At 41.3% G+C, this 13,709-nt stretch overlaps 1 protein-coding gene across 3 annotated transcripts in view; it reads right to left on the reverse strand.

Annotated features, from left to right (window-relative positions):
• Positions 1–13,709, reverse strand: part of spire1b (spire-type actin nucleation factor 1b) — a 53,030-nt gene that overhangs the window by 15,346 nt on the left and 23,975 nt on the right. For 2 of the 3 annotated variants that reach the window (XM_049584170.1, XM_049584168.1), the window contains exons 5-8: positions 5,313–5,387; positions 4,765–4,929; positions 3,629–3,715; positions 2,197–2,326 (exon numbers count right to left, since the gene is read on the reverse strand). In XM_049584170.1, coding sequence (XP_049440127.1) covers positions 2,197–2,326; positions 3,629–3,715; positions 4,765–4,929; positions 5,313–5,387 — 457 coding nt within the window. Of the gene's footprint in view, positions 1–1,541; positions 1,584–2,196; positions 2,327–3,628; positions 3,716–4,764; positions 4,930–5,312; positions 5,388–13,709 lie in introns of all 3 variants that reach the window. The other variant, XM_049584169.1, reaches the window with a different exon arrangement.

A 13,709-nucleotide genomic window follows, 5' to 3' on the forward strand; every position in this document is an offset into this window, starting at 1 on the left:
ATATAACAGATCCATAGTTCTCCAAATTGTTGTCAGAACACCTCTCATACTGTCATGAGATAAGGATACTGTTTTAAAAGCATTACATTTGGCATCTACATGTCAAAACAACAGAAAAAGTCACACAAACCATGTCACTACAGGCGGTTTGTGAACACACGAAAAAGGGTGATGTAACTTTGATGCGGCTTTCGAAAGCAGGATTTATACTTGTGCATTAAATCAACACCGCACTTACACTGTAGGCTCTGATAGATGCATAACCAGACGTGCAGCCTGACGTGCACCTCACCAATGTAAGACTCTGAACAAGGACATTGACAACCTACAGGGTACTGAGTTAAGTCCATAGATTTTACTAACAAATAGATACCACACACCAAGATGGCACCTATTCATTCCAATGGCATTGTTCGCCTGGGCGCATACGCTAAAAAAGTTTTCTAGCTTTCCGGTTAACTTCAGCAGTATGCGGCCCACTGAATATGCGCAGTGGTGTTTCTCCCGCTGGCCTTGCCCGCGAGTTCGGCTCATAGACTATACATTTTGATGACATCACAGATTTTTAAATCCCCTTCCTTGGCTTGCGGAAAGTGAAAATAAAGCCTCAAATATAAAACCACCATGGCTCAAAAATTCAGAAAAGAAAGATTCATAATTGACCTTGTTTGCAGTTTGAGATGTCCTGTCAACAGTTTTACAGACATCTCTTTTATAACGGTGGTCTGTGGGAAAAGGCTTTTTGAGCCGCAGGGGATTTTTTTCGCTGCAACACCATGTGTGGCTACTGGGAAAAATTTACCGCAAAGCTGAGCAGCTTTCCTGCGGGCCTGGTTAAGTCCCCTAATTCACTTATACCAAGGTTTTTTATCCAATGTACAAAAGTATGTTATCACAGAAAATAGATTGGTTGTGACAGATCGTGTTTCTGCTTTGTCCCTTTCTTGTGTATTTTCCAGCAGGTTCAGTCAAGTTTGCACTCATTCTGCTAACACTTAGAGAGGCAGAAGCTGGATGTTTCAAGCACTTATCCTCTCTGTCAACTATTTATCTTGACTTCTCACATGCTGAGTTGTTTTTGCAAACTTTGAATCAAATATTGGTGGGAAACTGCAGCCAGCCTGTTGTATCTCTACATGTTGTGTCACACAATAATTTACTTTTTCCAAGGTGAAAGACTAAATACTAGAAGTGGTCAAATTTGAATATATTGAGCACCCTTACCCTAACCCATGTGTAAGATTGAATGGTTGCTCTGCCCGACTACAGCTCTACTCTTTGTCCATTCTGCCATTATGTCGCTCACTGCTTTGCTCTCATCAGTGTCCTCCTACTGACCAGTGCCCCACAACACCATGTTTCACCCCCACTGACCACAGCCGACCATCACCAACCACTGAAGCATGGCATGAAATGTGTGTGCGTTGTGCTGATACAGTATGTTTGATGTGTGTGCAGGCTGGGAGAGCAGATGAGCAGCCACAACAAGGAGGGAAACAGAAAGAGATAAAAAGCCAGATAAGCAGTGAAGTAGACTTTACCTGACGCATCAAAACTGAAAGACATGCTAAGTGGCCGTATTACTGCAACGAGAAACAGTCATGGCATCGGACAGTTATTGCTTGTGATTAGGAGGTAAATTAAGGCATTACAAGGTGTAATCTGCGTGTACAATATTTGGCAAGACATGCAGGGGTATAGCACACTTATTGTGTAGCTTCAGATCACTGAAGTATAACCACTTTCATGATGGGAGATAATAGGATTTGATTTCAAATAAGCCACAGCCAATGGTAAAAGATTACTGACATTAAGAAACAGTAGTGGTGTTAGTGTTGGTAGTATTAAAGGGATTGCAGACACTTAGCATCATTATCCATGTTAAACTTCTGCTATATTGCAAACAGTGTCGTCAAAAAAATAATAACAGGCATTAGTTGCAACACAAATGTAAAAGGTTAGGCAACATTAGATACAACAGCAAAGAGCAGAGGCCCAAATAATAATGTAGTAAAGTGTAAAAGGAACTAAAGCATGAAGCTACAACACATTTCTCATCTGAACTCGTCCCAGCAGGTGCAAGCATCAGCTCCATACTTCAGCTTCAAAAATAGATTTCACAGTGAAGTATGTTTTTATGTGCATGAGAGTGTGTACGTGTGTGTGCAGCAACAAAGAGGAGGTGAGTCTCCTTACCCAGTCTTCCCCTGCGGACCTCACCGGGCGACACTGGTCGAAGTTTCCTCTCTGATTTGATTTCCTCCAAGATCCGTTCATGCAGCGTTGGAGGAGGCTGAGTCTGCGGCTTCAGCTTACGAGCTGACACCTAGCGCAGGTTGACGATGGGTAAAATATAGATGGTGACAGAGAGCAGGTAGAGAGGAATACAACAAGTGACACAAACAGACTTATATATGCGTTTTCATCACCACCTCCTCATATCTCCTGTGACTGATTGTTCGTCTCATGACCGAGAGCTGAGCCCTGCTGAAACAGTGCCTGCTAGTTCTGCAGTGAGATTCGTATCAACAGAGAACTGATGAACTCAGCATTTTACTGAGCTCACAGTGCAGTGGGACTTGAATTAGAAAGCTTTAACATTCATGTTTTACAGAGAGGCTAGACTGTTTTTTTTTAATATACTGAATGATTAATTAATAGAAGAGGATTCCCTGAGGTTTCCGCATTACAACTGACTTGTGTTGGGTTGTTCTCGGAGATGCCCACTAGATGATGTTTCTACTATTCTGACACATTTTTAGTAGTGTACTTCGACGTCATTGGATGTTCTAGCCTTTTATCACAAGACACCCTCAGCTGAGGCAGGCCCACCACAGGGTGACAAGATGTGCGTGTGTGTCTAATGGTTAGCCTGGACAGCATGTCTTCTTTTCAGCCAGTGCTGATTCCTTTTGATTGCCTTCCTATGGGCCTGCCCTCTGACCCCTCCTTCCCCCAGGAGCCTTGCGGTGGAGCGGGCTATAAAGCCCCTACAACCCACCAGAACTGGACGCACTTTTGCATTCCAGCCTCGCTCCTCTGCTTCTGCCGCAGGGGCGAAATATCCCAGTGTTTTCCCTTCATATGCCACATCTACAGCATCCTCCCAGGGGATCTTCAGCTCAGCGATGAAGACACGCTGGCAAGAGTTGGACCAGAGGACAAGGGCTGACCATATGTTGGTTGTTGTGATTTTAGATGGGAAGGTGAGTCTCAGGGGTCAGCCCTCTGTTTCTCTCCTTCCCAGATGAAGGATGGTAGTCATGAGAACATTGTCTGGGCATTGATAGGCATGACACTGGTGGCTCCTTTCTTGCACTTAAGTTCTGTACACCTCAGCACTGTGTCACCAGGTGTATCTGCCTTGTGGTAGGCTGGTCTCTTAATTCTTAATTCTTGAAAGAGAAGATAGTGTTACTATCTTCAGTTATCTTTGTAATGTTAATCCAGTTGAGGTTTCAACCAGGCTTATAAGAGGTTGCAAGCTTAAAGAGGTTGGAATCCACTGCTCTGGCCAAATGTTTGATGATACTTTCATTTGAAGACAGTTCACTGGTCTGTTCTAATCAACACATGTTTTCACAGGCTGCACAATATATTTAAAACCATGCTCTTTGGTCATACTTACAGGGTTGAGAGGTGGTCTGGACCTGATGAACTCCAGGATGACTTCATGAGCGCTTTTCTTTAACCTGGGTGGGATGTCTCCATTTATCTGAAACAACAGAACAAGAAAAAGAATACGAAAAAAGGCACACAGACACAACGAAATGTATGTAAATGTAGGTCACAAATCCTGCATGTTTCAGAGGGTTATTTACTAACTGGAGTGCGTGACATGGAAAAGTCAGTCTGATACAACAGTCCAGTCACCAGAGGAAAATGTTTGGACGTTTCATACATATTTTATTAATGTTTCTAAAGTGACATAGTATATTTTGTCATCAGAAGGTGGAGCTATAATGGATGTAGGCAAGATTCCTGCCAAGCTGCAGACCACTGAGACCACCAAACAACAAAACTGTTAGTGATATAGCGAGTGCTATGTAAAGCGTTTGTTTTTTACCTATAAATTGCTATTTTTCCTGCTGGGATTGTGCCACCATAACCACGCATTTTAAGCCGAAACATGATCTTTTCCTGATCATAACCAAGTGGTTTTCTCACCTACACCTAACCACACATTATTCACAGTGTTTAATGTATTGGCTACATAATGATATGTAATGCATTCATGATTTTGTAGAAACATACAGTGGCAGCATTTTTTTGGCGACTGGGTTGGGTGCAGAGATAAATAAAATCACCTGTTGCAAGACTAGCAAAAGCTTGCTTCATCCTGGATCACACAATTCATTTTAGGTCAAAACAACCAATTAATAAACCATCTAATTGTTCCTATAATATTACCAGCCATGTCAAATGGCTTATAGTTGCCATAAAAGAGGTATTGCAGCCTCAAAAGCGTCAACTCAAAATGCCTCCACATCCTTTATATCGAGTTTGAACCAGCTGGGATCAGCTCCAGCACCCCGTGACCCTTAAGAGGTTTTAAGCGATAACAGAAAATTGATGGATCTTTCATATCACCGAATAAATGAAACACTAGTATCAAAAGGAGCATCATCCCATCTTACAGTTATTACACAACAGCTTTTCAAGCAATTTCCCATGAGACTGGAACAACAATACAGCAGAGGGGAAGCAAGCAGGTGACGTACATGTGGCATCAGTTTCTATTTGTGATCCAGACTGGACACTGACCATGACTTTACGCAGTTTGTAGCGCTTGGACCTGATGTCGTCCATGAGCATCTCATAGGGAGTGAGCTGGTACTCGATGGGCAGAGGGTTGTACTGACGCTCCTGCACCTTCTTCAGCTTGACTCCTTCACGCAAGTCCCTCATCACCTGAACCCAGAATCGAGCCTGGCGGAGGAAGCAAAGGGCAGTATGGGAAAGGGGAAGCAGAAAATACCATGACCCTTTGAATATGAATTTATCTTGACAACAGCAATCATCTGTGCTCTGACCTCTCTGTGCACACAGAGCAAGGAGGGTTCATCAAGGACAGCGGTTCTATCCATCTCAAAATGGTTCCTGGGAAGCTCTTTAATCACTGTCTATTTAGAGTGTAACATGGATTCATAAATATTTCTTTATGTGAACATGCAGATGGAGAATCTTTGATATGAAATCAAAAGGAGGTGTGATTTTTTTCCCATGTATTTTAGTCGAGTTAGACTTTGATCGAGAGAAAGGATTAGTTGAGGCCGGAGAAGAGAGGTCAGGAGTCTACAGTAGTTGCCTACCCAGTCAGCATTCTGTAGTTCATTCAGGTCTCTGCCAGGCTCCTCTGATGACTCTTCCTCCATCTTACGGAGGTTCTGGTGGAAAGAGAGAGAGACAGAGGTTGAATATAAAAAAAAGAAATCAGAGAGACTTTATGAGACATCAGGAAATGAAGAAGCTAAAAAGGATAATGAGCCAGTAAATGTGGACAAACAAAGTCATATATGTTTCTCCTGTTTAGACTGTTACCGTTGTGGAAAGATATTTTTTTAAAGGCAGACACTTGGTGCCTTTTAATTTCAATTTTACACAAGCAGACAGCTAACAGGAGCTTTTGATATGTGATGCACCACCGCTCACCATCATCACCTTACGTGTGTCTTCACAAGAATGGTGTTACCTAAAAATAACCGTTCATAGTCTAACGAAACAAAAAATGAAAAAATGTTATGTTCCACCATAAATAAGCTTACTGGTCCCTTGACCACTTTGACTGTGCTTTGTGCCTAGTGCTAATTCTTAATGTCAGCAAATGCTAGTATGCTTTAATGGTAAGTAAAGAAAGTGACCATGGTAATCATTACCCGCTAATACAGTTTGGATTTCTTTAAAATGAGCATTTTTAGAGAGGAAGTTTCCTTGAAGACATTTTGACATGTCATGGAAAGAAAAGCACAAGTGCAAATAATTAAATTGTTGATGGCTGAGCTGAATTTAGCTACTTCAAGAGTCCTGGTAGTGTGCATGCTGGCTAACTGTCACACTGTCATGTCTTAATGGGACACATGAGTAATGTTGCTTTTACCACCAGTCATTCTATCCCAGCTGCCAGACTACCACAGGGCTGACACATAGAGACAGACAACCATTCACGCTCACATTCACACCTACAGGAAACTTAGAGTCACCAGCTGACCTAACCTGCATGTCTTTTACTGTAGGAGCAAGCTGGAGAAAACCCATGCTGACATAGGAAGAACGTGCTAACTCTACACAGAGGGGCTCCCCCATCCCGGGGTTCAAACTAGGAACCCTCTTGCTGTGAGGTGTCAATGCTAACCACAACACCACCATATTGTCCTTTTTTCCACCATGTCAAGTTAAAATTTCGTCTTTGAAAAAGCTTATTTGCATTTCAGCAAATGTTTGTGTGGTAGAGTAATATGCTAAGACATGTGAAATCCTAATAAATGTCTTTTTTAAAGATAAAACTGCACATTGTAGAGTAGTCTTTTATTGTGACCATCCCAACACACACCTGTGTAGTAATGATGCTGTTTAATCAGCATCTTGGTATGCTACACCTGTCAGGTAGATGGATTATAATTAAAGTGCTCACTTACATGGATTTTAACAAATTTGTGACCAAAATTGAAAAGAAATAAATATATTGGGTAGATAAAAAAGTCTCAGATCTTTAACTTAAACCTGTGAAAAATGGCAGCAAAAACAAAACTGCTGTGTTTATATTTTGTTCAGTATAGATTGATAAATAGCAATACAAGTAAGAGGAAAAATATGTAATTTTGATTTAGGGGTGAACTGTCCCTTTAAAAACAATGGCTAAAAATCAATTTTGTCCTTTTGTTGTCTCACAGTTTTTTTTGTTTTGTTTTGCTTGTACTAAACACTACAGTCTCACACAGCTGCTGGCATGTTATTGTAGTATCAGCCATCAAAATAACACAAAACATGTCACATATTCAATTCTCATGTAAGGTACAAGCAAAAAGAAACGAAATGAACCTGAAACAGTCCCTTGTTATCATGCAGTACAGAAAGCCCGGCTCCTCCATCCTGACACCTGTGTGAACCTGCACAACGTGAGGCCATTAGAGTGTTGTGAAACACTGTCAGTCTGACTGACAGCCTATCTGTGGGAAACAAGGAGCAACCTGCATTCCTCTGCTGGTGCTTTCACAGTTCAGCAGAGGACACTGTGTGTGTGTATGTGTGTGTTTGTAATAGAGAGAGTGTGACACAGCTAGAGAAGAAAAAAAATGTAACAAAAACTATGTGAGCATTTTAAATCAGTAGGCAGACAGAAAATATGTTCCCTCTGGCTTAAGTTTCTGGTGAGATTGTTCTTGTCACGTCACAGCTGAGGAAGGATTGATAACACAATCACGGGAGTCTGCCCAGCTGACTGCAGAGTTAAGACCTCAACCCACCGGGAAATCACAATTCACCATCATCCTGCCAGGGGAACAGCTGCCTCCACTGGACTGTAGCAGTTACATAACATCACTCAGCATAATGCATCATAACTCTGCATGCCTATACAGTGTATACAGTTCTTTAGTATCACAAGGTCGCACTGAAGTGTTTAATGGTTTATAACAGTCCCTCAAATCATAACACTGCTAATCTATCCAGTGAAGAGCACAAAGAGAGATTAACTCACTTGCCTTTAATCAACACCATTATCTCATTGGTATGAGTGGCTTGTCATGAAATCACATCAAAGCCACATATTTCCATTTCAAAAGGTTCGATTAAGCAACGCTTTGCGCTTGATGGGAACAGCATTTTAATTCAGACAGCACAGCAACCCCGGTGTGGACAAAACCCAACAGTCCTACTGCTGCAAGTCCACATGAATAATCAGGGCAATTACCAACTGCATCTACAGCCTCGTTTTTTCTCGTCAGTAATTCTGCTCTAGTTGTTATTCGTTTTTAGCTCTCAACAGCTGACAAGAAGCACTTATCCACGAGCAAACAGGAGCCAGAGTTGTTTCTGTGAATCACCACTAATTCAGTTGCTTTTCTGTAAATCTCTAGCAGCAGGAGGTGTCTTTGTGGAGAGACAAAGTGACTGTTTGGCAGTCAGGGCTGGTGGTGGTGGACGAACAAACATGCATCCACTGTGGGTCGGCACAGCTCTGCCTTACAGACTGGGAAGTGGGGGTGAGAGGGCTGTTCAGAGCCCCCCTGGGTATCTCACGCACACACTTATATATACAGAGACACACACACACACACACACACACACACACACACACACGCATCCTGGTCTAAATGACCTTGCCTCACACTCACTGTGATGCTTCACAACATTTTCATATGTGTTGATGATGATGACACTGACGTGAGGTTGCATGCACTCTTTGATTTTAATATCTATCATTTTATCGTTGACCTGTTTGTTATAAATTTCTCCTTGTGTTTATTTACATTTACACTTATTCTTTAATATTACACATTCAACAAAGACCTAAAAACCATGTAAACAGTGTAATGGCAGTGACATGGACACATCAAGCAAGCTCCCAGAACAGCACCTAGCTGTGAAGCTAATTTTACAAAGTGGTCAAAAGTTGAATTACAACTTCTGGCTCCATCATGTGATGCTATGGGTCCTAAAACGACTGTTTCCCACAGACTTACATTGTGATAGAGATGTCTTAAATCAGTAAATAAATTATTTTGAGCATCACAGCCCCGCAGCAGTGACTTGTTTCACTATAGGGATTTGATCCATTCAGTCTGATAACATTTTGAATGCCTAGGAGAGCCACATGATTAAATTTTTTTTTTCCACAGGGCAACCTCTGGCTCAACTGCTAGATCGTGTGCCTCATATAGACTGAGTCCTTTGCAGTGACCTTGGTTTGATTCTGACCTGTGGTCCTTCGCTGCATGTTATCCCCCCTCTCTTTCCCATCTTTCCTGTCTCTCCTCAGCTACACTATCAATAAAAGGCAAAAACACCCAATAATAGCAATATAATAATTTTATCTTTTAATCCTAATTCAAGCAGGGGGCCAAACCAGGAGTTAGCTGCTTGGTCACCGTGAGGCCCTGTGTCTACCAAAGCATTTTTTTTCCCAGCTGAATATGCCAGGCACTCCTCAGGAAATGCCCAGCCTAAAGAGCACAGTATTTTTTCAGCTGAGACACTTTGCTTGTGTCCGGTTGCTATGATATGGAATATGAGTGGAAGTAAACATGTCGGAACAAGGTGGCGTAATTGCTCTGGATGAAGGGAAGGCAGAGGCATGAAGGGAGAAAGGAAACATAAAATATATACAGTATATTAATAGATTTCTCCTCCATTGTTGTTGTTATTAGCACTTGGACATGTAACGATGGTTGGTCTTCGCGGTATCTGTCCCTGTGACTGAATGGCTGAAGTGACAGTGATGAGCAAAACGTTTTTACCCAGAGTTTACCATTTTTCAAATCTCTGTGTTCAGGAAAAAAAAACAAAAACAAAAAAAAAAAACGCCCAACCAGCAGCGCTCAGCCCGAAATTCATGGCAAGTGCCATGACACGCTGGCTAGCACTGTGTAAATACGTAGCGCTCCCATTTTAAACAATTTTAAAAATTCATTAGCCTCAGGAAAAAACGCTTTGGTGGATATGGCCCCTAAGTCTCTAGTGCCCCTGCACTCTGAGCTTCACAATGAGGAAGATGTGGGTAATTTCATACTGCAGAAATCATGCCTTTTCAGCTTTATGCATCGCTGAGCAACTATTATCGTAATGAACGGGGCCCCACCTCAGACTTGGTATCCAGTCTAATTTATACATCCATGATACACCCAGGAACATTTAGTTTCAAAAGCATTAAGGCACATTTGCCATTTTAACAAAAGGGGAATATCAAGACTGAGTCATGGGCACCGGGAATGTCTTAAGTTTTGCGGTTTTTGGTCATAAACAAAAGAATTGAACACACTGAGATTTTGACCTGATGATGCCGCTAGATAAAAAGTCAGAGAATTAGCTAAGAGAATACAGTTAATCCTGTGGAGATCATGAACAGTAGCCTGACAATGGCAGTCCATCCAATAGCTGTTCAAAACCACAAATGTCAATGTCACTGTGGTGCACCGGTCAAAATCATTAGTTCCTTACTTTCTAGTCTAAGAAGGCTGCAGTCCCCAATTTCCTCTGTTTGAGGCTTCTTTCTCAGCCCTCTCCACACTGCAATAAGTCCTCTCTCCTCACAGAGTTATGCAACCAACCAAATCCCCTCTATTCACTCAGATGCATTACGAACACTAAAAGGGCAGCAGCGGTAGTGCATAGCAGGAAGGAACCCTGAGGTGGAACACATACACACACACACACACACACACACACACACTCAAACACCACTCCTCACGGGAAATATTCCAACCCACAGCTGAGCTCCAAAATGCTCTTGAGGAGAGACAAAGCCCAAACCTGACTCCTGCACTTGATCTGTCTCTACGGAGACAAGAAATGTCTTTGTGTTTCAAGTGGCAGCCTCAATGTGAACTTGGGAAACATGAAAATAAGCGGATAATGTATTTGTGATGATAGAATTATGTTATGAACTCATTTTAATTTTCCCCAAGCCACTTTTCAAGCCTCTTCATTAAGCAGACAGCAGTGATTTTGATGCATTCTTACTGTGCAACCCAGCTAAGCACAGATCACTGAGGAAAATAATTGGAAATCACCTGCCAGCCCCCCTCCTGATTATAAACACATGACCCTTAACAGACAGCATACCAATAATACACTGAATGAACATTAATCCTTTGTGGTATGTGGGAAGTTGAAAACACATTACATCACAGACGTTCCTATCACTGCAATAAGAGTCTTACACGTGATTATGTGAATCATGCCTCTCTGAATATTAGCTGTGAGAAGCTGAACTTTGTACTCTTGGCAGATTGAGAATCAGCATGTCTCCAGATACTGACATCCATGTCAGACATGCATAACAAACATGTCACTCTTTCTTCACAGTGGCCCACTTCAACCCGTCAGCATGCAGGGTGTGAGAGCATGACCTGTCATCTGCACACTGCACGGTTGCATCAGACTGTTTGGACATTACAACACTTGTGACGTACTCTTGGCCAGTTTGTACAAAAGCCGCTGATAACTGCTGTTTTGTCCCTGTACTCACTATTGTGAAAGTTGACCACTTTCATGCAAGAAAAAAAATAAAAATAATAAAAAAAAAGCACAAATATTTACTCAATTTAATATTCACTCAAATGTCTACTTCGGCCAGGTTGAAAAATCCTCTGAAACAGCACCTGTGCTGTTGTGATCAGTGCTGAATTTTTTTAAAGCAGAGAGACCTATCCAGCCAGCGGACAGTACATGGACAGAAAAAACTCTGGGATACACTTCAACATGAGATAACAAGTATAGGCCTACTCCACTAATAAAGAATACATCACTGAAAAATTAAATGGAAATTTAAAGTTGTTGATTTTTTCTGTGGGGAGGGAGGGGGCTCTGTTAGACTAGAAATAACAGCACAAGTTAACTGATTTACTTTACTATCTCTAAAACATAACCCACAGTAATCCTAAAATTTGATCACTTTTTTAAGTGGCTATAGAAAAGTGACTGGGGCGATGAGGGGGGCTGAACATTGTGTTTCACTCTGTAAAAGGCTCCCTCAGCGTTATTACATCATGCCAAACAATATGTAGTCTTAAACTAGTACCTGTTTCAAAATCCTTTATGTAACTCTGGAGAAAGTTAGTTTATTGTTGACTCTCATTCCCAGGTTGGCAAGTACCAACACTTTGAGTTGATGGTTCATTACGACACAAACACATTTGACACCTGATTTACACTGACAAAAGAAGATTTTTAGGTGCTGATTTCACAAGAAAACTTGCAATTAGCTTTGATGGATGGATACAGATGCCACTTCCACTCACTGGAAGAGAGTAGAAGTGCTAATTTGCATACGTTTTTTCAATGGTGCAGGTGCTGGGAAGTTTAAGACCGCTATTATATGCAGTTTTCTTTCATTTTATTTTCATAAACTTTTTATATTGCAATATTAAGGTGGAATTGCCATGTATTGCCTTAAAATCTGTCTCATGCCTCCAATAGCTTAGTTAAAAAGATTAGTGAGGTTCAGGTATTTATTTAGCCTACACATTACTTGCTTACCTCATACAACCCAACATAAAAGAAAAATCTGTACTATCCCTTTAATGTTTATTCAAGTGGTCAGTACCCAAATGTTGCAAATTAGGGGAGATTTGATGCATCACAGATTAAAGGACCCAGGGTTGATTCTAATGAATATATGTATGATTTATGGGTGATTAAAGAATCTTTAAGATGCTTTTAAGGGAAGGTTGTCAACTTGAGAATGTTTTTTTTCTTTGTGTGATGTTTTATGCACATACCCACTAAATTTTTGGCATAAAATGGAGTTTCTACTTGATGTAAAACACATGACAGGTTTTGTCCACTTGTTCCTGCGTGTTATAAGCACTGAGTGATGCATAAACATGAGGAAAAGCTGCTTGTGAAAGACATGAGTCAGAGTTATTGGGTGTTACGTCATAGCTTGAGAAAACTAGGCTGTGCACTGACGTGTCCATTCATTACTTTAGTCACACTGATTACCACAGATGCCCTTCTGTATCAGCTGACCGCCTCTGCTCTGTCACAGAGGAGACGCAGCTGTCTGAGCGCTGTCTTCATGTCTGTCTGTGTCTCTCTGTTATGTCCATGCCTATTACATGCTACAGTCCAGACAGTCTCCTCTGAAATGATGGCTTATTACTGAGACAGACAGGACGGATTGCTTCTTTATGCTCGGCTGGTTTCCTCATTTGAACCTTTAAAGGGATAGTTCAGATTTTTTGGAGAAGCAGGCTGGAGTCCAACATGAAAGCTAAGTGATATTCTGTTGTGGACAGATCAGTAATAAAACCTATTTTAGCCGGTTTTTGCTATGTTGAGATTATTTCCCCTGCTTTACCCTCATGTCAGAGTGATTTCTGATGGAGAACTGAAGCTGTTATATCCCTCTCTTCAAAGCTGGACCCCATTAAGAAAAATGGTGAATTAACATCACTAAACATCGGAGCTATTGGTCTACCGCTGCCTCCCTCAGTTAGTTTGTTTGTGTTATTGTATCACTAGGGTGTTAAAAAGGATTAGTTTGGATTCACTAAAGTCAAACAATAACACTAACTTACTCATAAAGGCAACATTAGACAGGCAGTTCCCATGTTCACCAAGCTAAAATCACTGTTTTTGTCAATGGAGTCTGGTGGCTTTGACGAGAGCATAGATGGGGAACTCAAGACAATAATAACTTCCCTGACTGAACGGGCTGTCTGTGACATCTGACGTAAAGATAAAGCATCGAGAACACTGCCAATATAGTGTACTATTCTTTTTTTTAGGTGGCAATATTTTTAGGTGGCTAAAATGTATTTTGTTGCAAACCCCCATCCAGAGCAGTACATTGCTTAGCTTCCATATTGGACTCCGGGATGCTTCTCCAAACTGGGGGCATTCCGACTAACATCTATAACTAAAACCTCACTTCCAAAAAATCCAAACTATCACTTTAATTCACAAGCAGAGAGAAAAACTGACACTGTAGAAATGTTTGTGAAATTCTTAAATACTACTGTACCACAGTAACCACAGTCACTAAATAC

This window comes from Epinephelus fuscoguttatus, linkage group LG8 (assembly GCF_011397635.1).
Source record: "Epinephelus fuscoguttatus linkage group LG8, E.fuscoguttatus.final_Chr_v1".
NCBI lineage: Eukaryota > Metazoa > Chordata > Actinopteri > Perciformes > Serranidae > Epinephelus > Epinephelus fuscoguttatus.